This window comes from Phodopus roborovskii, unplaced genomic scaffold, assembly GCF_943737965.1.
Source record: "Phodopus roborovskii unplaced genomic scaffold, PHOROB, whole genome shotgun sequence".
In the NCBI taxonomy this organism is placed as follows: Eukaryota; Metazoa; Chordata; class Mammalia; order Rodentia; family Cricetidae; genus Phodopus; species Phodopus roborovskii.
The window spans coordinates 5,234,609-5,249,024 of record NW_026126407.1 but is presented as its reverse complement, the minus strand read 5'-3'; the positions used below and the strand labels follow the sequence as shown (position 1 = coordinate 5,249,024).

Sequence of the window (14,416 nt, the reverse complement as noted above, 5' to 3'; positions counted from 1 at the left end):
AAATTCAAGGCCCACCAGGGCTATGGAAGTGAGCCCCTGCCTCAAAACAAAAAAGAGTTACGGAGATGGCTCAGTAGGTAAAAGTATTTGACATGCAAGCATGAGGACCTGAGTCTAGATCTCCAGAACCCATGTAAAAACTAGATACAGCCAGGTAATGGTGTACCTTCTCTGAGTTTAAAGCTAGCCTGGTCTACATAGAGTTACAGACCAGCCATGGCTACATAGTGAAACCTTATCTCAAAAAATAAAGAGAAAAGAAACAGAAAAAAAAGGCAAAGTGTAAAAGCCATACCTGTAATTTGTAATTCTACCATCTTTATGGTGAAATACAAAGTGGACAGAAGAGCCCCAGAAACTTGTGAGCTAGCTACCAAAAACACAGTGGAAAGTGAAGAATGACAAGACACTGTTCTCTGACTTCCACACATGCCATGGTACAGAAGCCTGCACTCACACAGAAATATGCGCGCGCACACACACAAATCATACATACACAATACATCATATATATTGAAAGAAAATAAAAATACAAGCCCGCCCATCCCCCAAGGTTGTGGGCACGCGCGCGCGCACACACACACACACACACACACACACACACACACACACACACATTCAGTTCTTCGGATAAAACAAAAACTAGAACAATTCTCTTCCTTTCATTATCTCATACCTTTTGTTCTAAGAGTGCCCTGCGAAGGGAGACCCTCTGTTCCAACTCTCGAAGCTCTCGATCATGCTGGGCCTCTGCCTGCATCTTGATTTTACTCTGATATGCATTCAATAGCTCCAGTTCTTGCTGCAGCTGCATCTTCAAAACCTGGCATTCTGCTTCCTGTGCTTCATCCAAACGCAGCTGAGAAAAAAGAGAAACTGGTATGTTCTACTGTGAACTACCTATCCATTCATAATTTACAGAAAAGAAGAAGGAGAAGACACACTACGTTTTTGTAAACTACATAACTGTTCTTCCTTGCAGCCTGGTATGTACATCCCTGAAAAAGAAAGAGAATAACCAATACTGCATGACAGAAGATATTATCATAAGCTGCTCTGAAGATGACTGAGTAACTAACTATACTTTTTCTTAAGAAAAATCTAGACCACGATTGGGTCTATATATAAAGTGCTCAATCTCTCCTTCCCTAGTAGAAATTAAAGTCAATAAGCACAGCACACAAGCCAGATCTGGATAACTTCTTGTGTAAGTTAGTTCAGTCCAATAGATAAAACTGTTAATACATTTCCTTATGGTTACATAATATTATCACTTTTAACTCCTTAACTCCTGGTCTGCAAAGTCTAAAATATTATTTGGTCCTTTAAGAAAGTACTTGTACAGTATTTCATCCACTTGCTCCAAGGTAACTATTTAGATTTCTATACACAGAAGTATGTTTTGCCTACAGTTTACTCATCTGATCTAGATAAGCTGTTGGAATCCATACCCGAAGGGAGACTTTATAAGATCTTACTTCTAAATTTATCTATATAGACCATGGTTTTTTCAAGCAATGTTAAACATAGGAAGAACACAGATGGCCAATATTTTTTCTTGGGCTATTAAAGAGCTATCATTCCCAATTTAATTGCTAGGGTTTCATTTAGATGATAGGAAGAAAGGGTGGGTAATTTGTTTTGCCTAAACAAAGTAAACTCACAGCTTGCGTGGAAAGCATTTCATTAATGCTATGATCGTACTGCTCAGCCAAGATGGCTAACTTCCGAGTCTGTTCCTCCTTGAGCCTTTTCAGAACAGCTTTGTGCTCACTCTTTGGTGTAGTCTCCAGTAGGTGGTTTCTTAATGCTTTGTACTGTCTGGTTTGAATTTTGCATGTGTCCTGAAATTGCTTTTTTATCTGGAGTTCTTTAGACTGGAACAGAATAAAAAAATGAGAGAGAGAGAGAGAGGGGGGGGGGTGAAGTTGTCTCAACATACAGCATTTGGCATTGTATATACTTACATATATATAGTCAGGAAGAAAATAGAGAACCACAAAGTCATTATGATAAGACTGCAGATATCTTTTACACTTAGCAAATATTCATGTCATAAACCTAAATTTTATCTCATAAAAAATATTATGGTAGTTATAAACACAGCAAGGTAGAATTTTACCAGATATCTGAGGCAGAAAATAAAAAACATGTTTCTTTGTTCATTTTGAATGTTTCACTCCAATTTCTTTTCTTTCCACAATAATCTCAACTTTAACCACAATCTATAACAGATCCTACTTTCTGTGTAAAATATGTACCAAACTTTAGATTGATTTTGAAGTGTGCAATAATAAATGATTACTACAACTAACTTTTCCTTAAGACAGTAAGCTAGATAGAATCGATAGAATCATACTTAGTAATAGTTCACCCCCGGCTGTTTGACCAAGTTGTCCTTGAAGTCCTCCTGCTTCAGCCTGCTCAGTGTTGGAACTACAGGATGCATGTGCAACTTGCAGTAATGGCTTACTTTATTCTTTTCTTTTCTTTCCTTCCTTCCTTCCTGCCACTTGCAATAATGGCTTACTTTATTCCTTCTTTCCTTTCTTTATTTTGGTTTTATGAGACAGGGTTTCTCTGTATAACTTTGGCTGTTCAAGAACTCATTCTGTAAACCAGGCTGGCCTTGAACTCAGAGATTCACCTGCCTTTGCCTCCCATGTGCTGGTATTGAAGGCATGCCAAACCACTGCACTAAGGTATGTTAGTTCAACCTAGAAGTGAGAATATATTCACTTACCGAGACAGAACCTACAGTTAAAAATATTTTACCACTATGAATAATGCTAAGTATAAATTACTTGAAAAACTATACATGTCAAGAATACAAAAAAACCACCCAAGTTTAGCTGGGGATTAATTTAGAAGTAGAGCATTTGCCTATAGGTATAATAAAAACTTCCACATTATTCCCTAATATAAAAGTTTTATATTCATCACCAACTGAGGAACGATATCCTGGCCATATGCTGGGGCTCATATGTGATGAACGGTAAAGAAATGGAACATTATAAATGACTTTTGGTTTAGTCATGCTTAGCGTCATTGCTCTTAGATACTGGTTTGGTTTGGTTTCTGACAAGGTCTCACCATGTAACTCTGGCTGGCCTGATATATATCCAGGCTGCCTCTGCTTCTAGAGTGTTGGGACTAAAGTACCACCACATTCAGCTTAAATACTGTTCTTGATCAACATTCTACCAAGTGCTTCTAGACAGGTAATAAAATAATGAAATTTAGACATTCCTTCAACCTCTGTGTAAATCTCTTCTTCAAAATGGTAATCATCCCATAAAATGATAGTGGTGGGGGAACTCCTTAAATAAAATTAAATCATGTTTGGCATGTATTATAATACCAGCACTTGGGATGCTGAGGTAGGGAGATTAAGGCCCACATGGACTCCATAGAGAGACTGCTGCAAAAACAAAGAGGAAGAGCTGGATTTGGGCACATGCCTATAATCCTAGTACTTGGGAAGAATTAAGAGGAGTAGGAGTTAAGGTTACTCACAGTTATACAGTGATTTTGAGACCAGCCTGGACTATGAGACTGTGCCTCAAAAAGCAAAAGATGGATATAAAATGTCCCCACCTACCTGCTGACCCCCCCCCCCAAAAAAAAAGTCAGGGAAGCCTTAGGAACACTGAGTACTCTTACAGAGGACTGGTTTCAGTTCCCAGCACTCACACTCATATGGGAGCACATAACCACCTGTACGCCTAGTTTCAGAGGATAAAGGCCCTTTTCTGGTCTCCGAGGGCACGAGACACATACATATATGTAGGCCAACATTCACACACAGAAAATGGGGAAAAAAAAGTAGAACCAATGCCCAGAGAAATATTAACAGTCAGACAAAGAATAAATTACATCCTTCCATGTGGAGTCAACAGAAAAGAGATAGAAAGCTGGGCAGTGGTGGTGCACACCTTTAATCCTAGCACCTGGGAGGCAGAAGCAGGTGGATCTCTGTGAGTTTGAGGTCAGCCCAGCTTAGAGAGTGAGTTTCAAGACAGCCAAGGCTACACAGAGAAATCCTGTCTCAAAAAAACTCAAAGAAAGTGAGATGGATTCAAACTATAATTATCACCCGGAAAGCAGGTTGAAGAAATAGAAGAGGCAGTAGTTTATATCTAATCCATTCCACAGAAACAGCACCCTTCTCTCACAAATCCTAGTCAACTGAAGTTTCTCCTCTAGCGCATCTCACAGAAAACTACAGGTGGCATAGACAGACACTTATTGGGATGTGTTGGCAGTAAACCAAACATTTTGTTGAAACCAAGTGTACAAGTAAGAAAAACGTTAAGAGGAAATTTTCTTCCATCCAAGAGGGAAACTTTATGTTCATTTGTTATCAGAAGAGGATATTCTATGCTGGGCAGTGGTGGTGCATGAGGCAGAGACAGGTGGATCTCTGGGAGTTCAGGCCAGCCTGATAATTACTCTTTAAAAAGCTCTCAAGCTAAAATGGTTATAGGAAACTAAGCCTTAGAAAAATGTAGTCACCAGAATTACCAAATGACTACAGAAAACAAATTAGTGTCAATTGAGTTAGTGTCAGTTTGGTTCATTTTGGGGGTACTGTTGGTTTTAAAGCTATAATTTCAAAAACAAATACAGATAAAAAAAAAATCTTTGGTGGAGTTTAGGAATGTAGCTCACTTAGTAGTTGCTCAGTGTGTATAAAGCTACTCAGCACTTCATAACATGGTAGTCACTCAAAAGGGTTAGACAGAATTCAAAGTAATCTTTGATGCATAATGACCTAACCTACAATATATGAGAGACTTCATCCTGAAAAATGGGGGGGGGGGGAAGGAGTGGGAAGAAAAGAAAACTTTTGGTTGGCAAGTATCTGAACTATAGCCAGATGATTCTCTCTTACTATATAAACAAAGAAGTCTGAAAAGTTTTTACCATTGATATTCTACATAACTACTGTAAATGCTTCAGTCTTCTGAGTCCTGGATTACAGGGGTGCCATACTTGGCAGAAAAGGAATCTTTCAACAGAAAATACTCTGGGACATGGCACTTACTGGACATTAACAGAAAATTTAAATGTGCAAACAAGTACAGATTTAAGTGAACTTTTTTCTCTGGTGAAAACTTTATTTGGTGAGTGCTTTTTGTTTGTAGTTTTTAAAAGACTGATTCAACGACTTTACTTCGTGGAAGAAAAAAAAAAAAAAGAAACTTGAAAAGTACCTTAGAACTGTTAAGTTCCATTTGAGGCGGACAGTTTAGTTAGCTAATTTTTTTTTTTTTTAAAAATCTTTATGGGATTTAGAAATGTAGAATAGGGGAAGAGAGCAAAATTTTATATTAAATTTAAAAAAAAATATTTGACTTTATAATTCTGAGTGTTTTGCCTGCTCCATGTATGCCTGGGGCCTGAAAATGTCAGAGTATAGGTACTAGAGATACAGATGGTTATGAACCATCATGTCAGTGTTGTGAATCCCAGGTCCTCTGAAATAGCAACCACTGCTCCTAATGCTGAGCTATCTATCCAACCCCACTTTTATATTTTTAAATTTTATATAAATCAGCCAGTTGGTGGTAACACCTACCTTTGATTTCAGCACTCAGGGAGGCAGAAGCAGGCAGATCTCTGAATTTGAGGCCAGGCTGGTCTATATAGGAAAGACAGAGCTACATAGTGAGACTCTTGTCTCAAAATACCAAAACTTTTATATAAATCATAGTGACATTAAATTAAGAGTCCCAGAAAGAGTTGCTTAGACTAAAAAGAAACTAACAGGTAAGTATGTTGACCTATAGATTATAATGTCAGCATCAGATACTGTGTACATTTAAAAACACTGATTAAGAATTCCCATAGTTAAAATTTTTGGTGATTCTTCTTCTTTGTTACAAAGTACACAAGTAAAGGCTAAAGCAACAGGCAGTTCATACAGGAACCAAACAAGCATGAAAAGGACTAATTCAACAAATATGCCTTTATCAAAAAGCCTATACTTTTTGATAAAGTGTAACATTACCTTCAAACTCTTAGGTTGTTGTCGAACTTCCATAACATGTTTTCGCCTTAGTTCTCGTTCCCTTCGCTTATTATATTCCAGCTGGTTAGTGAGCTCAGTTTGATGCTGCAGTCTGATCAATTCACAGCGCATCTTCTGAATGGTGTTGAGGTGGCGAAACTCCAGTTCTTGCATGGATTCATGCTGTCGTAGTAGCATTGCATGTTCCAAGTCCTTCTGAGTCTGCCTTTTGTTTAACTCCTAAAAAATATAATTTAAAAAACAAAGGAATAATTTATAGCTTTACAAACGGGTTGGGGGGCACACAATAACAAATAAACAAAATGGACTGGAGAGAAAGCTCAGTGGGTAAATCACTTGCCATGGAAACATGAAGATCTGATTTGAAATCCCCAGAATCCATATAAATTCTAGCCATGATAGTGTGTGTCTATAGTATGAGAGATGGGGGGGGGGGGTGGTGAGGGAAAAAAAAGCAAGCATCTGTCTGTGTACATGCACACCCCCTCATAAAAAACAAAACAAAATACTCACACACACATAAAAAAAAGTAGATACAATTAACTGTGTGCTCCAATAATGGCTGCATAGTAAATACTAAGTTTCCATGGCCTTTGTGTCTGTGTGTTTGAGTGTTGTTGTACATAAAAAAGATTTAAGGAGGAAGAGATAAGTTCAGTTTGGTTTTTTTTTTTAGTTTTCAAGACAGGGTTTCTATGCATTGGTTTGGAGCATGTCCTGGAACTAGCCCTGTAGACCAGGCTGGTCTCGAACTCACAGAAATCCGCCTGACTTCTGCCTGACTCTGCCTCCCCAGTGCTGGGATTAAAGGCATGCACCACCAACACCCAGCAAGTTCTTAATCAGATCTCAGAATAATATGTAGCACATGGTGGTAAAGAATGAATGTTATTTATTTATTTAAATGAATGAATGTTTGTATGTACAATGTTCTGCTGGCATGTATCCCCTGCAGGCCAGAACAGGGTACCAGATCTCATGACAGATGGCTGTTAGCTACAATGTGGTTGCTGGGGATTGAACTCAGTACCTTTGGAAGAGCAGCCAGTGCTCTTAACCTCTGAGCCATCTCTCCAGCCCAATGAATGTTATTCTTGCTGGACATAGTGGCTCAAACCTGTAAAAGCAGAACTAGGCGACAGGTAGGTTGAACTCTGATGTTAAGTCCAACCTTGTCTACACATCAAGTTCCAGGGCAGCCAGGGCTGTGATAAACACTGTCTCAAAACTAAAATATAATAAAATAAAAATATTTGCTGGACAGTGATAGTGCACACCTTCATCACAACACTCCAGAGGCAGAGGCAGGCATATCTCTGAGTTTGAGGTCAGCCTAATCTACAAAGTTAATTCCAGGTCAGCCAAAGCTGTTACAGAGAGAAAACTGTCTTAGAAAACCAACAGATAGACAGACAGGCGAGACAGGCAGGCAGAGGGAGGGAGGGAAGAAGGGAGGGAAAGAAAGAAATTCTCTTAAAATTATTTTTTCTCCCAAATAGAGCTAAAGAGATGATTCAGTGAAAAAAAAAAAAAAAAAAAAAAGCACTTGATGCTCATGCAAAGGACATGGTTTCAGTTCTCAGCACCTGCATAGTAGCTCATAGCCTCCTCCACTTCCAAGGCACACAACCACCCTCCTCTTCTTCCCTCCACAGGCACTGCATGCACACAGGTGTACATATAATCACACACACAATAAATAAATACTTTGAAAAAGTATGTGTACATATAGACACACCAATAATAACACACACAAAAAAACAAAAGATCTAGAGACAGATATTGGGGTTCAACCTGAAGATCCGGAAAGCAAAGCAGCCAAACCAGCAGAGAGCTCTTACCTCTAAAAGGGCTGGGGTGTTCCTATTCTCAACATAGCAGGAGAATGAATGCTGAGACCTTGCTCCTGTCTTATACACCTAATGCTGGGATTAAAGGCATGTGATCCCAGGTGCTGAGACCATCTTTGTATGAGCTCGTTGTCTTTAAGACTGGATCAATCTTATGTAGATCTGGGTGGCCTTGGGCTCACATAGATCCGTCTACCTCTTAATCCTGAGTCCTAGGATTAAAGATGTGTACCAGCACTGCTAGCTTCTGGCTGCTGGGATTAAAGGTGTGTGTGTGGCTTCTATGGCTTATGGCTGATTTTGCTTTCTGAATCCTCAGGCAAGCTTTAATAAATCATAAATATCACTACACAATAATGTAAAAACTAAATGGTACCCATTACCCTGCAAACTTTCTATCCCTAGAGGCCAACAGCTTGTTGTTGATGTTTCTCAGCTATATCTTATTTGCTGGGACATATCCATTATTAAAAAAAATAAAATAGCAACTAATTAAATAATATAGGCACAAAACATTTTCTTCATTTGATGATCTAATGCATATATATCCAGATCAGATCAGTATGCAAAGACTTTTTTCCATTCTTTTTTGACAAAATTTCACTATGTAGCCTCAACTGCCATGAATGAAAAAAACCTTCTTGCCTCTCCCCCTCAAATACTGGGATTACAAGTGTGAGCCACCAAATCCAGCAAAAGACATTTTATTTTTACCAAAAGCTACTACCCTTGTGATACAATTTCAGCCACTTCTACAAGACATCTCATTTAAGTTGGATCTCTTGTTTTTGCTTTTTACCAATATCAACGAATGTCTTATGTTGTATCATATAATCATGTAACTATTTCTACAAGATAGAACTTCAAGTGTACATGTGACAAGTAAATAATTGTGTGAAAATTTTTTTAAGTTTTACTTAGTTTTAATTATGTATACTCTGTGTATATACCACATGTGTGTGGATATCCTGAGAGGTCAGAATTAGGTGTCAGATCCCCTGAAGCTGGAATTGCAAGCTATTATGAGCTGCCTTATTTGAGTGTTGGGAACTGAATAAAGGTCCTCTGAAGATCAGAAAACATTTTTAACCACTGAACCATTGCTCTAGTCACTGCATATTTTTATTTTTTTTTTAATTTTTTAATTGTTTTGGTTTTTTTCGAGACAGGGTTTCTCTGTATTGCTTTGGAGCCTGTCCTTGAACTAGCACTGTAGACCAAGCTAGCCTTGAACTCAAGAGATCTGCTTGCCTCTTCTGCCTCCTCCTGAGTGCTGGGATTAAAGGGGTGCACCACTAACGACTGGCTACTACTCTGCATATTTTTAAAAGCTATAGTTCAGCCAGGCAGTGGTAACACATGCCTTTGACCACCCCAGCACTTGGGAGGTAGGGGCAGGTAGATCTCTGAGTTTGAGGCCAGCCTGATCTACAAAGAGAAACCTTATCTTGTAAAATAAATCAAAAAGCTATAGTTCAATCATTTGCTCACAGGATGGTACTAACAATGTCCATTAACATCTAAGCCTGCCTTTGCCTCTAAGTGCTGGGGTTAAAGGCGTAGTCCTCCCTCCACACCTGTTGAAATTTTCAATTTCCACAAAGGATTCATTGATAAAGAGTTTTATTATAAGAATCAGGAGATGAGGGAGGAGGTTAAGAGCAGCTTGGACTCAATAATGAGTTTTAGGCCAGTCTGGCCCATAGAGTAAGGCCTTGTCTTACAAAAAAAAAAAAAAAAAGTTTAATTTCTAGCACTGAATATATTTATCTATTTATTTTAATTTTATATCATTCAAATATACATACCTCCCTGACAAGGTCCTGTTCCAAGTTATGTCGCCCAAGTAACATTCTTCTCTTGAAGCGACGGCATTCTAGTTCTAGATACTGTCTTTGACGCCGAAGAAGGTTAGCTTCTTCTTCTGCCTGGAAATGTTGTATATTCTCCTTTTGCTTTGAAAGCCATTCCTGCTTTTCTTTTTTAGGTGTGCTCTGATTTTCATTCAACTCCTGCAAACAAAAATAACCAAAAGGAAAAAAAAAATCAGCTACATAAAAATATGAATGTATAGTATAACATGGTACTAGTAATTATTACTGTGTAGCCTATGATGGTCTTGAATTTACAATCCTCTTGCTTTAGCTTCCTTGGTGGTAGAATTATGTGGGTATGTATCCCCATGACTAGCTATGGTAAGTTTACTTATTTACTCTTCACAGTGAAGGGAACTTAATGTAGGGTCCTTATCATGCTGAAAGTTACATCCCCAATCCATTACACAGTAAACTTAAAAGTACTTTAATTTCTTTTTACAAGAGCTCAGTAGATCTAAAATAGACAATATGTTTCTATGTACATCATAATATACAAATAGCTTTAGTTTTGCACAGCTTTATTTTCATGGTTCCTGGCTTTAAAGCACAGAATGATTGCTTAATAGGTAAAACTTTACAAGACAGCAGTGATTCAAGTAAAAATAAAAAATCATTTTAATTGGGATTAAGCATAAAACATTTAAGCATAATTTTAACCCCTTTGTTTTTCAAGATTCTGAAATTTTCTTTAATGGAACTACATTCATATTGGGCAAAAATGAAAAACAAACAACTAATCGTATTATTCAAGGAGATAAACCTTAAGATGCTAATTTTCCTCAGACTCCTGAGTAGGGGATTACATCTAGATCATGAAATGATTCTATATAGTTCCTATTCAACTGAGAAACTTAAATAAATTACAGATAGTAATCAATGCCTTCATGTCAATAGATATATACCTTATGGCCACAAATAATCTTTATGCTGACTGCTGAGTAGAGAACCATTAAACACAACTAATAACAGAAAAACACAAGGAATTTTTGTAAAAGTACTACCTCCTTAAGCTGCTCTTTTCGAAGTTTATATTCTCTTTTTTGGGACTCCAAGAAGCTATTCAGTTCTTTTTTCTGTTGAGCCTGAATGTGCTGCTGGAACTTTTTCTCCTCATTGGCCATCACTTTAGCCTATACAGAATTTAAAAAACAAACAAACAAAAAGGAATCAAATTAGTTAAAGAGATTATTTTAAAGCATCCATTACCAAGGATACTTAGTCCTAGTAGCAGCAGTAGAAGATGACTAACAGAAGCATCAAAAAAACAAAACAACCTAACCAATTCATTATCCTTCTCAGACTAATTTCAGAGATCACTAAGATGCAATTTATTTTTTTAAAAAGTATTTACAGAACCAAAATATTTTCATCATTTTGTTGAATAAGAACATACATTCCACCAGGCAGTAGTGGTACATGCCTTTACTTCCAGCACTTGGGAGGCATAGGCAAGCAGATCACTGAGTTCAAGGCCAGCCTCATCTATACAGAGTGAATTTAAGGCCAGCCACAGCTCTTGTTACATAGAGGAAACCCTGTCTTGAAAATCGAAAAGCCAAAACCAAAAACCCCAAACTAAAACAAAACAAAGGGTGGGGGGAACCCATATGTTCCCTTCATTACAACCAAATACATGTTTATCTTCAAACTAACAAATAATTTAAAACTTGTGTGTGTGTGTATATTTGTATGTGGAGATGCCTGCAGAGGCAAGGGGAATCAGCTCCCCCAGTACTAGGGTTAAAGCTGTTGTGAACCACCTGATGTGGTACTCGAAAATGCACTTAGAATCCCTGGTGTGTGTGCTCTTAAATGCTGAGCCATCTCTACTTCTATGAACCAAGCTTTTATAACTGAGTTAATTTATATATTAAATAATGAGATATATTTGTCTTTAAATTAGATCCTTATCTGTAAGTCATATCTGTAAGGCCATAAAGTGAGTGCTAAATATTGCATATGTTTCATATATAACTTGGGTGGAGTGTGTGCTGTTTGAGTATACATGAGTGAGTGTGCATAAGTGGAGGCCAGGGGTTGATTATGGTTGTCTTCCATATTTCCTGAGATTCTCACTGAACAAAGAGCTCATCAATTCAGCTAGATTAGATGTAACATTTTGCTGCAAAACCACTCTGTTTTATAAGATGTACATTTTTATTTATTTTTTGTTTTGTTTTTGCAGTGCTAGGATAAAATCATGAACTCTGTACTTATTAGGGAAGCACCCTATCACCTTCACTGAACTTTAACTCCAGACCCTTGCTCTAACTAGCTTTCCTTTATCTTTCAATCCCCTGTTTCCCAAATAAGCTGCGTGCTACAGTTATGTGCAATGATTCTTGACCTAAACAATTCTGTCTGTCTGTCTGTCCGTCTATCTATCATCTGTAGGGTTTTTTAAATGTGTGGCAATGGCTAAACTGGCTAACCTCAAACTCAGAGACCCACCGACTCCACCTCCCAAGTGCTGAGATTAAGTCATACACTATCACATCTAGCTTGGACATTTATTTACTTAACCATTTACTTATTTGTCTATCTGTTTGTTCAGTTATTTATTTTTGAGACAGGGTTTCTCTGTGTAGCCCTGGTTGTCCTGGAATTCACTTTGTAGACCAGTCTAGTTTCCAACTTACACATAGATCCACCTGCCTCTGCCTCCAGAATGCTGGGACCAAAGGTGTACGCCACCATTACTAGGCCTGAACCAGATTTTAATCACAATGCAAGTCCTATTTAAGAAGTTGCTTTCCTACATATATTAGTACCTACTGATTCTCAATGTTAATACCCATTTTCTGATCACTTAACAGGATTCTAAATTTCTGCATATTGTTTCATAAAGCTATATCAAAATCAAGTTTTATCTATACTTAATTTCCCAATATTCTTTTTTTGGATAGGGAGGAGAATCCAGTAGCTGCAATAATTTTTAATGCAGAGAAGGTGATAGATTCCTTAAAAAATATTTATGCATATGTGTATATGTAGGCATGTGTGGGTAAGCAGGCAAGACAGAAAAGGGTGTTGATTCCCCTGAAGCTGAAGTTAAGGACAACTATGAGACACCTGGCAGGCATGAGGGGCTGTTTGATGAAGCTATATGAAATGACTAAGCTTATATTCTACTTAGTAAGTATGAAAAATTAAATTGACAACACAACAAAAACATCACAGAAGATTTTAAGAAACAAGAATATTAAAAATTACAACTGACATCATATATAATGATTTATAAATAGTATGAATAGAATCGGCTAATGGAAAGGGACTATTCTGAAACTCTATTTCTAATCTCAAACATTCTTTGAGATAGGTAGAGGAGTGTGTGTGTGTGCGCATGCACACGCGTGGTTACACACTCATTATTTTGGATAGTCTGGCTAGTCATCCTGATCTGGTGATTCCCTGTGTACTGGGTTTATAGGCACACAGGCTGCTATGCTCTGATCCTCAGGCTTTTATGTTCAAGTACTTTACCCCCTGAGCCATTTCTTCATCATTCTGTTATATGAGTTTGAGTAAGGCTTCTAAAACATAGGAAAGAGAATTACAAGTTTTGAAACCTAAATCTAAGACTTATGCACATTCTTAGATAACCTCAGGATAACAAACTCTAGAATAGATAAATGATCCATTATGAGATCATGACATTCAAGTATCAGAGGATGATTCTATGACCAACAACTCCCAGAACTTGAAATTAAAATACATTCAATTTTCACATTCACAATGCATGGATTCATTTACAAAACTAATGAGAGGGGGGGAAAAACATACAGGAGTTAGTTTTGTTTTTTAAACAGAAAGCTTTATGAAAAAACAAACAAACAAACAAAAAACCACATGCTACCTACCAGACATTAGTGGTGCTCGCCTTTAATCCGAGCACTTAGGAGGTAAAGGTGGGTGGATTTATGTGAGTTTGGGGCCAACCTGGTCTACATAGCAAGTGTGAGGACAGGCCCCAAAGCTACACAGAGAAACCCTGTCTTGAAAAACCAAAACAAAGAAACAAAAACATAAATGCTTCTCTTTCCTGGATCGATTTACTTGGTTCCCAGGGGTAGAAACTTTAAACATCAAAATGCTAATCTAGATAATTCAGAGATGGACACAGTCTAAAAGAAATTAATAGTATTAGTAGTCACCTCTTTTTCCATAGCAGCTTGGTGTTTCTTGATAAGTTTCTCCATTTCTGCAGCAAAATTGTTACGCTGAGTTTCAAGATCTTTGTCTAATCTAAGACGGTGTTCATCCATCTCTGCCTTCAGTTTATTTTCTAGAGTCATCAGCTGCTTTTGATGCTGCCGCCTCATCCTCTTATAACCAGACATCTGTTCTCTAAGTTCAGAGTCCTGTTCATGCTCTTGCATCTGTCTTGTAACCTAGATACAAATTGAGGAAAAAGACAAGAAAGCAAAACATTTTTCTTTCACAAGCATTTAGAAAAGCTGGGCACTGTAGCACACGCCTGTAATTCTAGCATTTGTTTGGCAGAGAAAAGGAGTCACCAAGAGCTCAAGTCCAGACTGGTAGTGCTATACATAATGAGTCTAAGGCTATGCCAAGACAAGACCATGTCCCTACTAAACAAAATAATAATGATAAAGCATTTAGAACATTACTATTACTTGAGGAGGTATTTAACT

At 37.7% G+C, this 14,416-nt stretch overlaps 1 protein-coding gene across 2 annotated transcripts in view; it reads right to left on the bottom strand.

Annotated features, from left to right (window-relative positions):
- The window catches only part of Taok1 (TAO kinase 1), a 103,049-nt gene that overhangs the window by 3,265 nt on the left and 85,368 nt on the right, over positions 1 to 14,416 (bottom strand). For both annotated transcript variants that reach the window (XM_051179932.1, XM_051179931.1), the window contains exons 14-19: positions 13,916 to 14,152; positions 10,763 to 10,891; positions 9,693 to 9,896; positions 6,014 to 6,253; positions 1,665 to 1,877; positions 677 to 859 (exon numbers count right to left, since the gene is read on the bottom strand). In XM_051179932.1, coding sequence (XP_051035889.1) covers positions 677 to 859; positions 1,665 to 1,877; positions 6,014 to 6,253; positions 9,693 to 9,896; positions 10,763 to 10,891; positions 13,916 to 14,152 — 1,206 coding nt within the window. The remainder of the gene's footprint in view (positions 1 to 676; positions 860 to 1,664; positions 1,878 to 6,013; positions 6,254 to 9,692; positions 9,897 to 10,762; positions 10,892 to 13,915; positions 14,153 to 14,416) is intronic.